The 17,510-nt window shown below is 41.3% G+C and overlaps 1 protein-coding gene and 1 long non-coding RNA gene across 4 annotated transcripts in view; one reads left to right on the top strand and one right to left on the bottom strand.

The window, feature by feature from the left end:
* The window catches only part of LOC127493084 (uncharacterized), a 29,281-nt gene that overhangs the window by 3,350 nt on the left and 8,421 nt on the right, over positions 1 to 17,510 (top strand). Inside the window, exon 2 of the long non-coding RNA XR_007923046.2 lies at positions 3,023 to 3,112. This is a non-coding gene — a long non-coding RNA (uncharacterized lncRNA). The remainder of the gene's footprint in view (positions 1 to 3,022; positions 3,113 to 17,510) is intronic.
* Positions 4,705 to 10,496, bottom strand: H1-4 (H1.4 linker histone, cluster member). Of its 3 annotated transcripts, none has more exons than XR_011389042.1 (3): positions 9,762 to 10,495; positions 8,644 to 9,065; positions 4,705 to 5,071 (listed from the first exon to the last, which is right to left on the bottom strand). XR_011389042.1 is itself a non-coding variant. In XM_008262467.4 (3 exons), exons 1-2 carry the CDS (start codon positions 10,415 to 10,417, stop codon positions 8,652 to 8,654), a joined length of 1,086 nt encoding a protein of 361 aa, XP_008260689.3. In that variant the 5' UTR covers positions 10,418 to 10,496; the 3' UTR covers positions 4,705 to 5,071; positions 8,644 to 8,651. The 3 variants fall into 3 exon arrangements, 2 of the variants coding, with proteins under 2 accessions (XP_008260689.3, XP_069930954.1); XM_008262467.4 differs by having other exon boundaries at positions 8,644 to 9,081; positions 9,762 to 10,496; XM_070074853.1 differs by having other exon boundaries at positions 9,762 to 9,899.

Below are 17,510 nucleotides of genomic sequence, written 5' to 3'. Positions count from 1 at the left end.
ATTATTTGAATAACACAATAGACAAGTGATCCATGATTCCTTCACTTAACATACAGAACGTCTAATTTTTTCAAAACACACATTGGATAATTACAGAAAATCAATCCAGGCTTCAGAAAGTGTTACAACATGTACCAAAGGATCAATTTCATACATATTACACTCATTCATCATATTTTAATTGAAGAGCAACAGAAAAATTGTGATTTTTTTTGAAGATAGTAAAAACAACAAAATCTCTCCAAATACTTAGAACCTAAAAATCACATCCATAAATACTATGGATTAAATTGAAAAATGGATAGGAAATTATGTAATATTTTGAAAGAAACATTTTTAATATAATATATATGAAAATTGCAAGATGTATCTGAAGTGGCACTTTATATATGTATGTATACATATATAATATTAAATGCATATATTAAGGAACATATATAATATAAATGCATACATAAAGGGACAATAAACAATGAATATATATAAAATAGATATACAACAAAAGAAGCTAAAATAAGAAAGTTGAAATAACTGAAAGAAAAGAAATTTTAAAGGAACAAAATTGAACATGGAGATGATCCATAAATCAAAAACTTGTTCTTTGAAAAAAAATTGGGTGTGCTTGTGCACGGCAGTGAGGATGTTACAGGAACATTGATGTTGGGCAGGCATTGTGGCACAGTGACACCCACATCCAGCTTCCTGCTAATGGACCTTGGGAAGCAGTGGATGATGGTCCAAGTGCTGGAGTCCATGTCACACATGTAGGAGACTTGATAGGTTCCTAGCTTTGGCATGGTCAGCACTGCTGTGGCAGGCATTTGCAGAGTGAACTAAGAGATGGAAGATCTCGCTCTTCTCCGACTCTCCTCCTCTCTCTCTCTCTCTGTGTCTCAAATAAATAAATAAATAACTCTTTTTAAAAATAAGCAATACTGATATTGAAAAGAAAGTAATTATGGAAAGGAAGACAAAAAAATCACCAGAGAATGTTGTAGATAACTTTTAGAAAAAAATTAAACTTAGAAAAAATTATAATTTTCAAGAAAATATAAGAAAATTGACATATGGAACACAAATATGATTAAGGAACTAGGATAGACAATTAAAAATCTCTTATACTCATTAACCCAAAGGATGCCAAACTCAGATGGACTTTACAAGTTTTAGTGAATTTTAAGAATTAATGACCCCTGTTTTAGAGAAACTGTTTCAACAGAAAATGGCTCTCTTGAACAATTTTAAAACTGCATAATGTTAATAGCTAACTGGAGAACAGTACAAAAAATTAAAAAACAGAAAGGAAAGAAAACTATCCCATCTCACTATGTGAACATGTACCTTTTAAAAAAGCCATTTAAAATGCAAGAATGTGGAAATCCAAGAGCTATGGTACTAAAAATATGTAACAGTATATCATACAGACGTTATTTCAAGAATACAATAAAATTTAGCACAAAAAAGAGGGGCCAGCGCTGTGGGGCGGTAGCCTCTGCCTCTGCCTGTGGGACTAGCCATTGTGGCCATTTGGGGAGTGAACCACAGGATTGAAGACCTTTCTCTCTCTCTCTCTCTCTCTCTCTCTGTCTGCAACTTGAAGTCTCAAGTAAATAAAATCTTAAAAGAAAAAAAGAAAGAGTGGTGGGCCTTGACAGTACATCGAGATGTATGCACATGCGCGACAGCCAGTGTGGCAGTGGTCCAGGTGCAGGCAGCAGTTTGCAGCAGGCGTCTTTGCTATTTCCTGAGAGCCTCTTCCACCAACACTAATTGCTACAGAGAGCTTGTCACTGGTTGCTTCGTGTCTTTGGGACCCAGTCCCTGTATCTTGGGGAGTGAAGGGAACGAGTATGTTAAAATATTTTCCGGCCCAAGGTTCAACTCCCACTGTTTGCCAAAGAAATCTGGTTGATTTATCGTTGCTGAATACCTTCAATGCAGAGCATGGGGGCTCGGCCTGCATATAGGGTACCAGGGCGGTGAAGCCTAAGAGACACAGCCCTGAAAACGGGGAGATGGAGGTTGAGTGGGTGTGTGTAACAGCAGAGAGCAGCGCCAATTACTAGGGAGAGAACAGTGGAAATCTCACCGATTTGTGAAAAGCAAGCTTTTGGTTATTTCTGCTTTAACTTTCCAAGACTTACCAAGAGATAGCACTTTCAGTGCATCCCTTAATGGAAGGGACCCCGGAGCTAATTCTGCTTGGGTCCGGGTGCCCTCTGCTGTTTATCATCTGTATGACACTGGGCAAAATGGAGATACAGGGCGTAGCTGCTATGAGGATTAAATGAGTTAACATTTAAAAAGCTCTGGGTGTTTAGTTATAAAATGTAAATAAAAATAACTCTGAAGGGGTGGCTCCACTCATTTTCAGGGGTATTGTCTTTCTTGGCCTCTAGGCATTTTGCCTTTGTGGGTTCCTTCCTCTATTAAAATAAGATCAATAACAACACTACATTACATAAAAAGTAATACCTATTTTTTTCTTCTACCCATATGGTTCTTTTTATTCTTCTCCTTTTACAGGAAATTACAATTTTTATGAGCTTCTACAATAACTGAGGGCCCTATGCACTGTGCCTCCCGGATCACTGGATATGGATTCTGTGTGCACCTGAAGATGAAATGTTAAAATATAACTAGGAGGGGCCGGTCTGTGGCATAGAGGGCTAAGCCTCCTCCTGCAGTGCCGGCATCCCATATGGGCGCCGGTTCCCGTAAAGGCTGCATCCAGCCTCCTGCTAATGGCCTGGGATGGCAGTGGAAGATGGCCCAAGTCCTTGGGCCCCTGCACCCGCATGGGAGACCTGGAATTAGCTCCTGGATCCTGGCTTCGGATTGGCCCAGCCCTGGCCGTTGCGGCCATTTGCGAAGTGACCCCGCCAGATGGAAGACCTTTCTCGCTGTCTCTCAATAAAATCTTTAAATATATATATATAATTAGGAAATAAAAATTATACACATTCACATACATGAATCCTCACACGAGATGACCTATGAGCAGCAAGGTTTTTTTTCGCAGATGCCCAAGAAACAGGCGACGCTGGGAGACTGAAACTGAACTTTTCTTCTTGCTTCCTCACTCAAAAACAGCGAGAAGTCAAGAGGTCAGGTAAGGCTGTTTCCCCGCTTCTCGGTCCTCAAACGTCTCGAGCATCGACTTTTAACTGTAAATGACCAGAGCCGCTTGTTTAGAGGCTCCAAACACCCGGAGACCGCCTACAGAGAGACCTCATAATGCGGCAGCCACTCGCCACTTCCGGGCGCGGGCGACGCGATGACGTAATCTCACGGGCTGCCCAATGGGGAGCCGGAGCGGCTGAGCAAGGCGCGGGCGGAACGTGGGCTCTGGCGTCAGACGGAGGGGGCGTGGCAGGAGAGCCCTTTTGTGGGGGCTGTGGAGGGATGGGGTTTGGGGAGTGGGCGTGGCAGGTGTGGAGGGGCGTGGCCGCAGAGGCCCACGGAGAGCTGGCGTGGAGGAGCGGGATTCGTTTCTGGCTCCTTCGTAGCCACACCCGGAACAAAGCACCCTCTGCCTTTTCAGGACCTCTCACCTTTGTGATTTGGGGCGCTTGGGTGACTATTTGTAACATCGTTTCAAATCAGTTCCCGTTTCAAATCAAATTCCTCAACGATGGTGCCCCGATCAGCAAGCAGTAGCAGCATCCCCTTGGGTAATTTAGACATGCGAATTATCAGATACTATTCCAGATTTAGCAGATCAGAAACTATGCAGTTAACTCCCAAAAATCTGTTTCTAAAAAAATCTGTCAGGTGATTTTGATGCAAACTCAAGTTTGCGACTGTTCCAAAATATTGTATTCACCTTAATTCACATGTAAGGTGTAACTTCTCAAATGGCAGCTAAGCCAAACTACGTTTCTGTTTTCTTCCAAAACCAAAATATGTGAGGAAGATGACACAAAAGCAGGTAAGTAGATATGTATGTTGGTGAGTAGGTAGGTATAAAGACGGATATGGAAACAGGTAGATGCCAGTGAATAGTCTTTTTCTTTTCTTGCTGAATGAAGTATGAGAATGCTGAAGACCATTCTCAGCAAGCAGACTGTGTCAACGTGCAAGAAAATGTCCATGTCAGTTTGCAAGGACAATTACTGTGAAGGGTCCTCGAGGTACCCTGCAGAACAACCTCACTCATGTCATTGTAGAACCCAGTCTCAGAAAAAGAAGAGGATCGGGACTGACCAATGGGGCAAAGGAAGGAAGGGCAGCTGTTCACACCGCCTGCAGTGATGCGCAGCCTGCAGCCAAGGGGGTTACTCTGGGCTTAGCATTCATTCCCAGGCGCGGTCTGTGCCCCCTCACTTCCCGTCAACGTGCTTAACTCCAGGGGACTGGATCTCTTGTGGAAATACAAACTTCCTTGGGTGGAAAGTGTATCTGTAGGGTCTGGTTGAGACCAAGTGTTGCTTGTTTAGTGTCTCCAGCCCAGAAAGATGAGTTAATCTTTGAAGGAAGTGACATTGGCTTGTTTGAAATTCCGCTGTTTCAATCCAACAGGCAACATCAGTTAAAAAGGATTTCAGAAAAGTTTTGGTATCTGTCTCTGTAAAAGGAACAGTTCAACAGGCTGATGAGTAAGATCTGTAAGTTGTCCAGCTACTGAAACAAGAAGCCAGAGTGTAGGTCTAATTTGTGAAATTTTAATAATGCAATAAAAACCTGATTTAAAAAAATACAGAATTCCAATTTTCCAGATTTTATTAATCATAATATTTCATTTACAGACCTCCAGCATCTAATTCAGACTTTTCCTAGCAAAAGTAGTCTATGGTAAATAAGTAGGCCTGAAACAGAATTAAATTCTATTTTTATAACTTAGACAAGAAAACAAATAAGCTAAAACTGTTTAATATGTTCCACTCAGGTTATGCTCTTTTGATGGATCAAAGTGCAGCAAAGCAGGACAGGTTGTGTTTGGGTGAAATATACACACTAGTCAATCATTCTTAGGCAGATCAGAATTTTCATACTTCATAACTTCTATATACAGATTGATATTTTCAGTCACTTTATGCATTCATTTCTTCTCTGCATTCGTATCTCTCCCCTGATTAAAGAAACAAAAAGGATGTGTTAGGTGGCATTTTGCGTCAGTATTACTGTTTTCTAAACAAAGAAGAGGTTTTTTTATTTTTTTTTACAAGTGTTTATATATTAAACTATCTGGAATCTCTGCTCCAGTGTTGCTACCTATGCCTCAGTCATTATTAGAATTAAAAGATAATGGTTCAAACATGCTTAGTCAAGAGATATCCCTAATTGCTTCCATCTTTCTTTGTCATTCACTAAGGCCTATGCAAGTGTTTCTCATACTTTTTGGAAATCTGCAGGCAGTGGAGTTTGGCTCATATGGAGACCACCAAACGCATTAAATTAGGCAAAATATTTACCTAGATTGTTGAATAATAAAACATAGCATATTAATGTCATTGTTACATACTGTGAAGTTACAGAAGAGCTCTAACATTTAACGCCAACTGCAGAGTTCAGGGCTCTCCAAAACCAGCTTCAGATGTGAAAATTTCTAGACTGACTTATAGAATTAACTAAAAATCTATTATACTCCAGGTTATACTTTATTAAAGCACAAGAATACACATTAAAAGCAGCCAAGGGGGCGGACACAAGGAGCCAAATATAAGCGCATTTCAAACGCAATGAGAAATGAGAATACATGTGGAGTCCTGACAAGCTTTGTGTCCAGACTGTTTTGTGATAGATGACTACACAGAGATTGAGAAGCACACCAAAGTTTCTGAACTTAGTATTAATTTTTAAAAAAATCAGAAAGAGGTAAATCTAAAACAGAAACTCTTAAATTTTTTTAAAATATAATTAGAAGTGGAGAAAAAAGTATGCAAAAAATTAACATTTCTCTAGCCATAAAAATAAAATAATAATGCAACATGACCATCTAAGATTTGGCCTAGGGATGTAAGTATGAATCAACATTAAGAAATCTGTCTACACTTCATTGCAGCATGTTAAAAGGAGAAAAGCACATGATTTTACCACATTCCAAAAAGAGTTAGAGGAAAATTATATCAACACAATAAAACCTACACACACAAATACTATAAATCATGAACTACCAAAGCCATTGCTATGAAAAAAAGGAACAAGATAATGATGCCTGCTATCATGTCTAATAGGATGTGTCATTTGATTGTAGCTAACAAAAGATGATAAAAGCAACTAATAGTTGCTGGAAGTAATATCAAACTTTTTTATTTGCTAACAATAGTATTATATGCAATGAAGATCAAGACCGATGATCAACTGCTTATTAGAATCAAAGCTGGTGAAGGCAGATAAATAGAAAAATACCTACAAATAACCAATTGCCCAATTATCCTCCCACACTCAGACTTTGAAACAATGCATCAATCAGGCACAATCTGTCATGGAACAGAAAGCACAACTCGATAAAAGTCACATAATTTTACAGAGCTTAATTCAGAGTCATATGGGGAACTTTCAGTATCATTTTAAACTTATTTTTAAATATATGAGTAAATCCACCAATTTTAGGAAATTTTCAGACATGATCTTTTAAAATCTCACATATGCATCATCCTCTCTGCTTGCCCTGAAACTATTACATCCATGTCAGATTACTTTACTATGAATTCCAGATCTCTTAGAGCTACTTTCACATTTATTTTTCTGCATTTTGGTAATTGCTTAATATCTAGTTACACAACTAAATTTCTTCTGCCGAGATCAAATTGGCTGCTAAACCCAACCAGTAAGCTTTTACTTTTAATTCTGCATTATCATTTTATATAAATACTTGTTTCCTAGAATTTCTATTTGGTTCTTTCTTCACACCTTGTGTGGTCATTCCTTGTATTTTTAGTCCCTCAACATGTTTTGAAAAGTTTTTAAGAGGTTGAAGTAGGTCATTGGAAGTCTGTATCTGTTAATTTCTTCTTTTTACTCCTTTTGTTGCTATTTGCTCATTGTTCTTGTTTATTCTTCCTTGTTTTATGGTATGGTTAATTTTAATTGTGAAGCTGCTTATGTGTTTTTCTTTGATGTCTTATCTGTGAGATTTTCTGAGGCCTAAACTGGAACTTGTTCCTCCATTTGTATTTGCTTCTACCAGGTGTTCAAGCACACATAACCAATGTGGAATAGTGCTAAATTAAATTTTCAGCTTGGATATTTTAGATTTCTTGTGGTATGAATGCTGGAAATAACTAAGTTTAGACTGGCTTACAGTCCAGATCTCAGTGGCAGAATCTCTGCAAGCAACCATGGGACTGTGTGTGCATGGATGTTTCTGGTTCACTCTACCTGAGGACCTGCTTATGGCCTGGTGTCTGTTTCAGTGGTCAAGATTTGTCAGCCACTACACCATGGTCAGGCTCCATGTAATACCTCGAAAGCCTTAACTCGGGTTTAGGTCAAAGCCAGCTGTAGTGCTAGGGTTTCACATGGGCAAGTCTGTGGGCCTCAGTTCCTTACTTTCAGCCACTTTTTAGTGCTTTTAAGAATTACAATAATTATGAAGGCTTTTATTTGTCCATCCAGGTAGTGGTACCAATGTTGCCTTATGGAAGAGCTAGCCTTGTAATCCATGAACCTACATTTGTGGAGATGAGGATACCAGGATTTCTAAGTTCATTCCTCCTTCAACCAGTGGGATTCCCTACCCCCAAGCTCAGCATCCCTTCCTCTAGGCCATTCCCCGCCAGCTCCCACCAGTCCCCTTTCCTGGATTTCCCCCTCAATCATCCATTTCCCAGCAGTGAAAGCTATACCATCATCCTTTGGGGCAAAGGGGTTTATCATCCTTTGTTTTCCTCTGTACCTAGGCACTCAGGACACACAGACAGGAATGTGCAAACCACATTGAGAAAGGGCCTCAGAGGAGACGAGACTTGCCCATTTGCAGGCAAACACCTTAAAATGGATGGGTTATTGGGTGCCTCCTTTTTGGATGTTGCCAAAAGGCTATAAATAAGGCCTTCTGACAAAGGTACAGTAATTAAGCAATTTTGAAGACTTCTCAAAGATTGCTCACTTTCCTCTGGGGGCCGTTTAACTACAATGTAAGATCCACCATTTCTCTCGCCCAACCTGCCTGAGCAGTCTCAAAAGTTGGCTCAATTACAAAGCAATCAAACCAGAAAATCTAGCTGGCACTTCTGCGCAAAAACATTGTCTTTGGAAATCATTCAGTATTACATACCCAAATGACTAAAATTTAACGGAAAAGAAAAGGATTTGAGCAAAACGAGGTGGCTTTGGGAGAGCACTTTCTTCAGTGCTCAGAGCAAACAGCAGAGTCACAGACCAGCATTAGGGTCAACTTGGGAAGCTTGTACCGGGAAACAGCTGTCAATTTAGTCTTTCAGTTCTTACTCGTTTCTATACACAGTTCTGTGGTATTGAGACAATGGTTAGGTAGAATTTGCGATAGGGAACGTTCAGTGTCTGGTATTTTGTTATTTACTTACATGTATCTCTTACACAGTATTGACGTAAACTAATCAGTGGTAGCATGAATTTAAACCTGGTATGAGAAATATAAAATTGAGGATTACAACTCATTTATTGAAAGCATGCGTGGCTCTGAAAAGAGCCTTTGGGGTTAAGGTGTAAAACGCTTACTTGGAAGCTCACTTGGAGCTGGTGTACTTGGTGACGGCCTTGGTGCCCTCGGACACAGCGTGCTTGGCCAGCTCGCCGGGCAGCAGCAGGCGCACGGCCGTCTGGATCTCGCGCGACGTGATGGTGGAGCGCTTGTTGTAGTGCGCCAGGCGCGAGGCCTCGCCGGCGATGCGCTCGAAGATGTCGTTGACGAACGAGTTCATGATGCCCATGGCCTTGGACGAGATGCCAGTGTCGGGGTGCACCTGCTTGAGCACCTTGTACACGTAGACCGAGTAGCTCTCCTTGCGGCTGCGCTTGCGCTTCTTGCCGTCCTTCTTCTGCGCCTTGGTCACCGCCTTCTTGGAGCCCTTTTTCGGGGCCGGGGCCGACTTCGCGGGCTCAGGCATGATAATACTACTGACCACTGCAATCACAAACACCTGCGAAAATAACGAACTCCAGGAAGCCACAGTCACTTATAGCTGCGGTATTCAAATGAGGCTAGGGAGGCTTCGCTTGTGATTGGGTCAATGTTAACTGTGTCGTCACAAACACGAATACAAGCAGCACTTCAGAGCCGGCTCTCCCCATTGGCTGTCTTGCTGCTTTACTTTAACCCAATCAGAAAGCTCAGGCTAAACTACACACGGCTCCTATAAATACCCCTGTCCCAGCCTTTATGACTTCCTACACCCGGTTTGCAGTTCTAGTGGCTGAGGGGGGAGAAAGTGCCTTAAGCTTCAGTCAGCTATACGTGTTTGATGGGGCGGGCAGCAATCAAGCCAAATATTGGGTACTGTGCAGGTTATGATTTTCCGTGTAAGCTTGCCCTGCGCCACTTGCCACCGAAACGGAGCTTTCAGCTCCCTAAACCTCGCCCCTCATCGAAAATCAGGGTCCTTTGAATAGACCCGTGCCAGGAGAGCAGCTCGCAGCCCCATCAGCCGCGCTCCGCACGCACCAGACCCCAGAGGTACGCACGGCAGCACCGCCCCCCGCCCAAGTCACCCCCGCCGGCGCCGCGCCCTGACCACGCCCCCCAGCGTGCACAGCTCTTTCCCGGAGATCCATGGGTGGCTCTGAAAAGAGCCTTTGGGTTGTGTTCAGCTAAGCAGTTGGCCAAAGGAACTTCTTACTTCTTCTTGGCGGGCGCCTTCTTGGGCTTAGCTGTTTTGGGCTTAGCAGCCTTAGGCTTGGCCGCCTTGGGCTTCACAGCTTTGGCCTTGGCGGGGCTCTTGGGCGCCTTCTTGGGCTTGGCGGCCTTAGCCTTTTTCGGGCTCTTTGCTTTCTTGGCCCCTGCAGCTGCAGCCGGCTTCTTGGCCTTCTTCGGGGTCTTCTTGGCGCCCTTCTTCGGGGTGGCGGCGCCCGTCGCCTTCTTGGGCTTCTTGGCCGCGCCGGCGGGCTTCTTGGGCTTGGCGGCGCCCGCCTTCTTGGGCTTGGGCTTGGCCTCGCCGGCCGCCGCCTTCTTGTTGAGCTTGAAGGAGCCCGAGGCGCCGGTGCCCTTGGTCTGCACCAGGGTGCCCTTGCTCACCAGGCTCTTGAGGCCCAGCTTGATGCGGCTGTTGTTCTTCTCCACGTCGTAGCCGGCGGCCGCCAGCGCCTTCTTGAGCGCGGCCAGCGACACCCCGCTGCGCTCCTTGGAGGCGGCCACGGCCTTGGTGATCAGCTCGGACACCGGGGGCCCGGACGCCTTGCGCTTGGCGGCGCCCGCCGACTTGCGGGCCTTCTTCTTCACGGGCGTCTTCTCGGCGGGGGCCGGAGCGGCGGGCGCGGCGGGCGCAGTCTCGGACATGCTGAGGGCGGGCGTGGGGAGAGCACTTCGAGCCGGAAGCGGAGGCACTGGCCGGGACTCGGGCCGCGGCGCTGCGCCCGCGCGTTTATATAGGGCGGAGCTGCGCCGTGATTGGTGCGCTGTCCAGCCCGCCTCGCTGGCAGCCGCAGAGTGTCCTCTCGGATCCCGAGTTGTGTTTGTTACACCTCAAAAAAACCCAAAAATATCAAAATTCTCCACACCGAATCGCTCGGTTTTCCACAGATAATGATCCCCGAAGTCTCGGGCTTCACGCAGAGCTCAAATAATGCGGAAAGCGCATCACCTTGTGCCAAAAACTGGCCATATTTCCCGCCGTGCTCGGCAAATTTCAACTCCAAGAAACAAAACTTTCTATTTTCTTCGTAAATTATAAACTGATCTTTCACTGTGGAGTTTTCTAACCTCCCAAACCTGATTCTCCAAGTGGTTAGCTTATTATATGTCCAAAAAGCATGTTGCTGGCATTAAGATTTTTATTACAAATCTGCGCTTAAGTGAGGGAAGTAACACAGGCTCCTCGGAGAGTCCTGCCTATTGAGCCGAGGGCATTTGAGTTCATCAAACTGGTTTAGTTTAAGGCCAAACAAATTATTGCCCATTTTGGGTTGCATTTTGGACCACTGGGACATCAACCTATGTATCCATGGTTTTATTTTTGTCCAATTCCGCTGGGTTTTAAAACAATTCCTTAGGATATTTCTTTTCCTTTCGGCTCCCAAGGGTTGGGGGCGGGGCTGTTGCCTCTCTTCCTCTGGACAACTGCTCCAGGGGTTGAGAGACCTTGAATCCAGGTTATTTGGGAAGGAAAGGGAGTACAAAGCATACCCAGAAGATGGAGATGAAAAAGAATTCAATTTCAAAGAACACGCAAATGATGTTCATAAAGTTACTGGAAGCGGAGGTGCACTTTACTTTGACGTATATGTCTGCACTCTTGCTGAGTACTTTTGGCCCATGGTTTGGATCCAGTTCTAATGTATTAGTTAGAACTGAACGTCAAGCATTGAGAATGCAAGAAAAATAAGTGGTAAGTGTAGATTGGAGCGTATCTATTCCCACTGTTACAGAGAACCAGATCCTAGTGTCACAGAATACTTGATGAAAGGCCAGTTTCACCCACCATATATATGGTTTCAATCTTCTGAAAATTAGGGGTCGCATCAAAAAGAAAATAAATGACATGTAGGGACTGAAAGATCAATTCAAGTTTCAGTCTCAAGAGACAGAACTTTGAGAGGTTATCTATGCTAAGTCATTGTTCTTTGAAGACTTCCTTTCAAACTGTCAGAAAGAATGGTTTTGTTGTTGTTGCTTTTTACATAGTTACCCAACCAAGGACAAGCACTGTGAGTTTAAGTCGACAAAGAAACACGACTCAATTATCTCTGGAAAACAGTCTGACTGGAATTATCTTTTAAAAATTACTGAAATTTGGCTACTGCTTGCAGGTGGCATGATTCTGTTCTGTGGCCGTGGCTGGTTGTAACATGGCATTGGACATTCCTTTTTTAGTTACGTTGTCCCAATTTTCTCCACACAGTAGTTCAACACTCCTGAAGTAAAACAAAACAGAACCTTGATACATTTATGAAATATTTCATGATGATCTGCTTTGAGGTAATGCTGAATTTGATATAAAAATCAAGTAACACTGTCTGACATTAAAGGCGTTGGATAAAAGCCTTTTAGGTAACATTCAGATTATATATGTTCTTTAAGAAAAAATGAAATGACAGCAGTGTTTCTTAAGCCATAAGTTGTAAACATTTTAAGTTTAATTATTGTCTGCTAGGACAGAGTAAATGTGCCCTTTGGTATTTGTTAAATAAAAAAGGGGTGGGGGATGGATAAGGCTCCCAAACAGACTAGGGAAACCGTGGTTATGTGTACATTTGATTCCAGAATGGTGGAATTATACTCATTTTTAATGACACCGGAAACCAGGCTTGTAAATGGCTGAAGTCTGTACAATACACTGAAGCTTGCTGTCAAAGGACTCACTTTATTCTGTGTACACTTCACTGCCTCTGACATAATGGGATTTAGAATCTCAAAAATATGTCACCTTGTAACTCACCTCTGATTGTCTCCTATGGTGCAACATATTTTCTGTTGAATAAAACTATTTCTACTCAAGATTACATTGAGAATTGACCATTATTAAATCAGGTATTTGTTTGATACTTTTCTACAATGAAATAGGAATAATACCAAAAAAATTCTATTTAACAGGTTCCTTATGCCTCACATGTCCTCCCAAGTTTGAGAATTGTTGCTGCTCTCACTGCAGGTGACCAACATGGTCAATGAGTTTCCTATTGTGGAATGTTCCTGTAGATTTCTGGATTTGTCTGTGAGACCTTAGAAGAGGAGCTCATGCTGGATATGACCATGTAATAGGAGAATGGGGGCAGCAACAATGCCATCTTGACTTCTTAGATTCATACCTCACTGGTCACTCTAATGTGCTGGTTAAGAGAAAAGAGACACTAAAGTTAAACCACTGATTTAAATTTTCTGTACACAGAGGGTGCACTCAGTATTGGCTGCCTGGGGACTACTTGGATCCCTAAGTATAGCATTACCCCATTTTATTACTCTTATTAATAATCCCTTTCAGCTTTTGGCTACTGTACGAGGTGCTACCTGGAATCTTGCTTAGTCAATGCAACAAGGCTCTGCAGTGAAGGAAGTGAACTTGCAAAGACTAAGAAATGCTTCTGAAGAGATTGTTGGCAAGAGGTTGAACCTAGATTCCAGCTCTCATTGGTCTGAATTCAGAACATGTGCACTTATCAACCAATATCTTCCAGACTGCAAGTCTGAATAAATATTAAAAGTTATAAAGTCAGTTTAGTAGTACAACACTAAAATTTTTCTTGATGTAATAAATGATAGTAGACTATAAAATATTAATGTATGTAGTTTTACTTGTTTACACAATTCTGTGCACTAGATTCTCAACTAAAGGGCATCTCTTACAATGCAGGCTCATAGATAGTATGTTCTTCTCATTAACTCCTTGAGCTTTTGTAGTTATGAAATGTTCCTAGTGATGCTATTTTTCAATGAACTGAAAAGCTATTTCTCATCAGTGACATGTTGAAGGCTTGTAAATAACCCTGAGTATAAGAAAAAAGAAACATTGTGTTCATTTCCACCTTGTACAAGATAGCAACTATGCTAAGGAGAACAATGTGATTTGTGGAAAGCTGAGAGGAAGGGCAGGCGTCTGTTGGTTCCTTGAACTCCACAATTCTGAGTTCAAGTGCTTAATTCTGACTTTGCTGTTTTAATACATTGTTACCATGGTTGTTTCATTTAAGACAGAGTTAAGAGAAGAGGTTTTTATGGTAGGCAAAGGGGCCACATATTATCTTATACCTTGTTTTTCTTTTTATTTAAGTCAACAGTTAAAACTGTGGGTTGCATACCCAAGGTTATTCATTGTAATAATCCTTGGAATTGTAAAATATTAGAAAAAAACTTAATTTTCATATCTAAGAGAGTGGATGAACACATGAAGGTACATTAACAGTATGGCATACTGCTCCACTACAAAAAACAGACTGAAGAAGATCTCTGTGAACCAATATGGTGTGAATTTCAGTATATACATTAAAGTGATAAAGCAAGCTGACAAAGAACATCCATAATATGATAGTCTTTGTGTGAGAAAGAAGGGGATATAGGAAGATTTTCTGCTCGTTTGTGCAAAAGAAATACAGGAAGGCCAAACCAAAAAATAAGGAGTTTGGTTACTTGAAAATGATGGCTGAGAAAGAAAGGTAGAATTTAGAGGGAGCAGGAATAGGGTAGAAGGAATGAGGAGAGTGTGACACTCCCTTGAGTATACTTTAATCATATAACTGACAGTTATAACAATGCTTAATAGACTGGCAAGATAAACTATTCAATAAATAAAGTAACAAAGTCAGTGGGAATACAAGGCAAACCATGTTACATTGATAGCATAAAAACACTGAAGAGATTGAGCAAGAGAAAAAAGTTAACCTATATAAGTTCACTCTTGACTGAATACTATCAGGCTAAAACACAGAAAAAAAAATATATGTACTATATGCTATTAACATGAATGTTTTACTAAAATTGGATTTTGGGGGAGAGGTAGCTTATACTAGATAAAGGGGCTATATATTTTCTCAGACTTTTTTAAAAATTTAAGTCAACAATTAGAACTGTTGGTTTTATATACAAGGTTACTCATTAAAGCATTTCTTGACATTGTAACATAGATTATATTTTGTATATATGCATATTTAACTATTTATGACATCAGGGAGATGGATTTTCAATTCTGAAAGTAATTTTTATATACTATGCATTTTCATAAACTTTAAAACATTTTTATTTATTATTTGAAAGGCAGAGCAACAGCAGAGAGGGAGAGAGAGAGGGGGAGAGAGAGAGAGAGAGAGAGACCTTCCATCCACTGGTTCACTTTCCAAGCGGTCACAGCAGCCAGGGCTATGTCAAATTGAAGCCAGGAGACAGGAACTCCATGTGGGTCTCCTGTGTAGGTGGCAGAGGATTGCTTGGGCCATCGTCGGCTGCCTTTCAGGCATATTACCGGGAACTGGGTCAGAACCAAAGCATCCAGGACTGGAACCAGCATTCTGATATCAGATGCCAAATTTGCCAGCAGCGACTTAACGTTGTTGAGCTGCAACAGTGGTCTTTTTTTCTGTGTGTACGTAAGAATTGAATAACTAAATAATGTTTTAGTGTTGTAGATAGTGAAACCCAGTGTTCTGACTAGTGGAGAAAGAGTTATCTGACCAAAATGAGTTTTATGTTGTTGTAGTAAAACAAGATTTAATATAAACTCCTATTTTAAAATGTGTCTACAGTTAATATAGGTAGAGAAACAGATATGTATGTGTATATGTAAACATAGATATGGGTTAGTATACACAGGTGTACCTCCCTGCTCTGTCAGCTGAGAGGTCTAGAAGTAGTAACCCTCATAACAATTAGTACATCTGGCATGCAGTTTTTGATTGATAAGGATCATTATATGATGAAAAGAATCAGGGCTCCTTAGAGAAGCAGCTAATTCCAAGAGTGGGGTAGGAAAAAATAGGATGGACATGGAATATCTTGTGGTAACAGAAAGTAAGGAAATGCTCCAAAAAAAAAAAAAAAAAAAAAACACAAAAAACAAAAAAAACCCCAGAAATTTGTTGAGGAAACAGGCAAGGCAATCTTAAACATCTCCTTATCACCAAAGCTGGTACTATTAGGGCAAATAAATTTGACAGCATTGGGTTTTAATTCATAGAATAAAATTCATATTCATAAATAAGCAAATAATAGGAAGGGATAATTTGTCCTTTCTTTATAAATCTGAATAATAAGAATATAAAGAAAAAAGAAATAGAAGATGATTATTAGGCAAGCATTATAGGGGTTGTATTACAGACAATATGCACCAATGGATGCAAAAATCAGTGGGTAACATTTAAGGAGAAGAAGAATTTGATTATTGTCTCATGTAGCTTCCCCAAGATACCTGTCAACTCCAAAGGGGAAGAGAATAGGATAAACATGAGTAATCCTGGCAGAGACCATGTTAACTGAGTAAGGTAAACATCACAAAGTAATTAAGACATTTCTACCTCGTGAACTGCTTACGTTAAGAATGACACTTGAGTGGCATAGCAGGTAAAGCCGCCACCTGTAGTGCAGGCATCCCACATGGGCGCCAGCTTGAGTCCAGTCTGCTCCTCTTCCGATCCAGCTCTCTGCTATGGCCTGGGAAAGCAGTAGAAGATGGCCCAAGTCCTTGGGCCCCTGCACCTGCGTGGGAGACCTGAAAGAAGCTCCTGGCTCCTGGCTTCAGATTGGCCACGCTTCGGCAGTTGCAGCCATTTTGGGAGTGAATCAGCAGATAAAAGAGCTCTCTTTCTCTCTCACTCTCTCTCTCTGCCTCTGCCCTCTGTAATTCTGCCTCTCAATAAATAAATAAATCTTTTATAAAGAAAAAAAAAAGAATGACACTTGGTTTGGGCGGTATTTCTGAAAATATACATAAATCTCAGATAACTTCAAATTAAGAAATATTTTTCCAAAAAGTAAGCTCTTCAAAAATCAAAATGTGAAAGTCATAAGACAAGGACACTTTGCAGAACTACTGTAGACTGGAAGACACCAAGCAAAAATAACAAATTCAACATCAGATCCTGAATAAGATCCTAGAATAGAAAAAGAATATTAGTAGAAAGCATTTATGAAATTTCTGTAATGTCTGCAATGTAGTTAATGTTGCATAAATGTCCATTCCCCATGCTTGATAACTGCATATTGTTATGTAAAACATTAACATAGGGGAAGCCAGTTGAGAGAAATAAGGAACTTTTTATACCAGTTTTTGTAACTTTCTTGTAAATCTAAAATTACTGAAAACGAAAATTTTTCAGGGCTGGTGTTGTGACTTAGTGGGTAAAGCTGCTGCCTGCAACGTAGGTGCCCAGCTGCTCCACTTCTGAACCAGCTCCCTGTTAATGGCCTGGGAAAGTGGCAGAGGATGGCCTAAGGGCTTGGGTCCCTGGCCTCCCACATGGGATATCTGGATAGGGCTCCTGGCTCCTGGCTTCTGGCTTCAGTCTGGTCCAGCCCTGGCCATTGCTGCTATTTGGAGAGTGGCCTAGTGGATGTCAGATCCCTTTTTCTCTCCTGTTGCTCTCTCTCTCTCTCTTTCTCTCTCTCTGTAACTCTTTCAGATGAATAAATAAATATTTTAGAAAGCAAAATAAATAAATAAAATGAATAAATAATTTTTCTTTAAAAATTTCTCTTAGTAGTTCTCCACATTTTTCACAAGGAGAAAACACCAGATTGTAATAAAGATTTTCCAAAATGACAGAAATATAGATTACTTTTATTCTTGTGTTAAATTGTCAGTGTTCTGAAAGTTTCTACCATAAGCATCCATTGCTTTATTATTAGTTAATAACATATTTCTCTTAAGAATGGGCCAGTATTGTGTTAAAGCACATGCCATCACCGAGATGCTGGTATCTCAAATGAGTGCTAGGATATGGATGAAAGA

The sequence above is a fragment of the Oryctolagus cuniculus genome, chromosome 5, assembly GCF_964237555.1.
Source record: "Oryctolagus cuniculus chromosome 5, mOryCun1.1, whole genome shotgun sequence".
Taxonomy (NCBI): domain Eukaryota; kingdom Metazoa; phylum Chordata; class Mammalia; order Lagomorpha; family Leporidae; genus Oryctolagus; species Oryctolagus cuniculus.
Note: the sequence above shows the minus strand (reverse complement) of the source record. Positions and strands in the feature narration are given on the sequence as shown.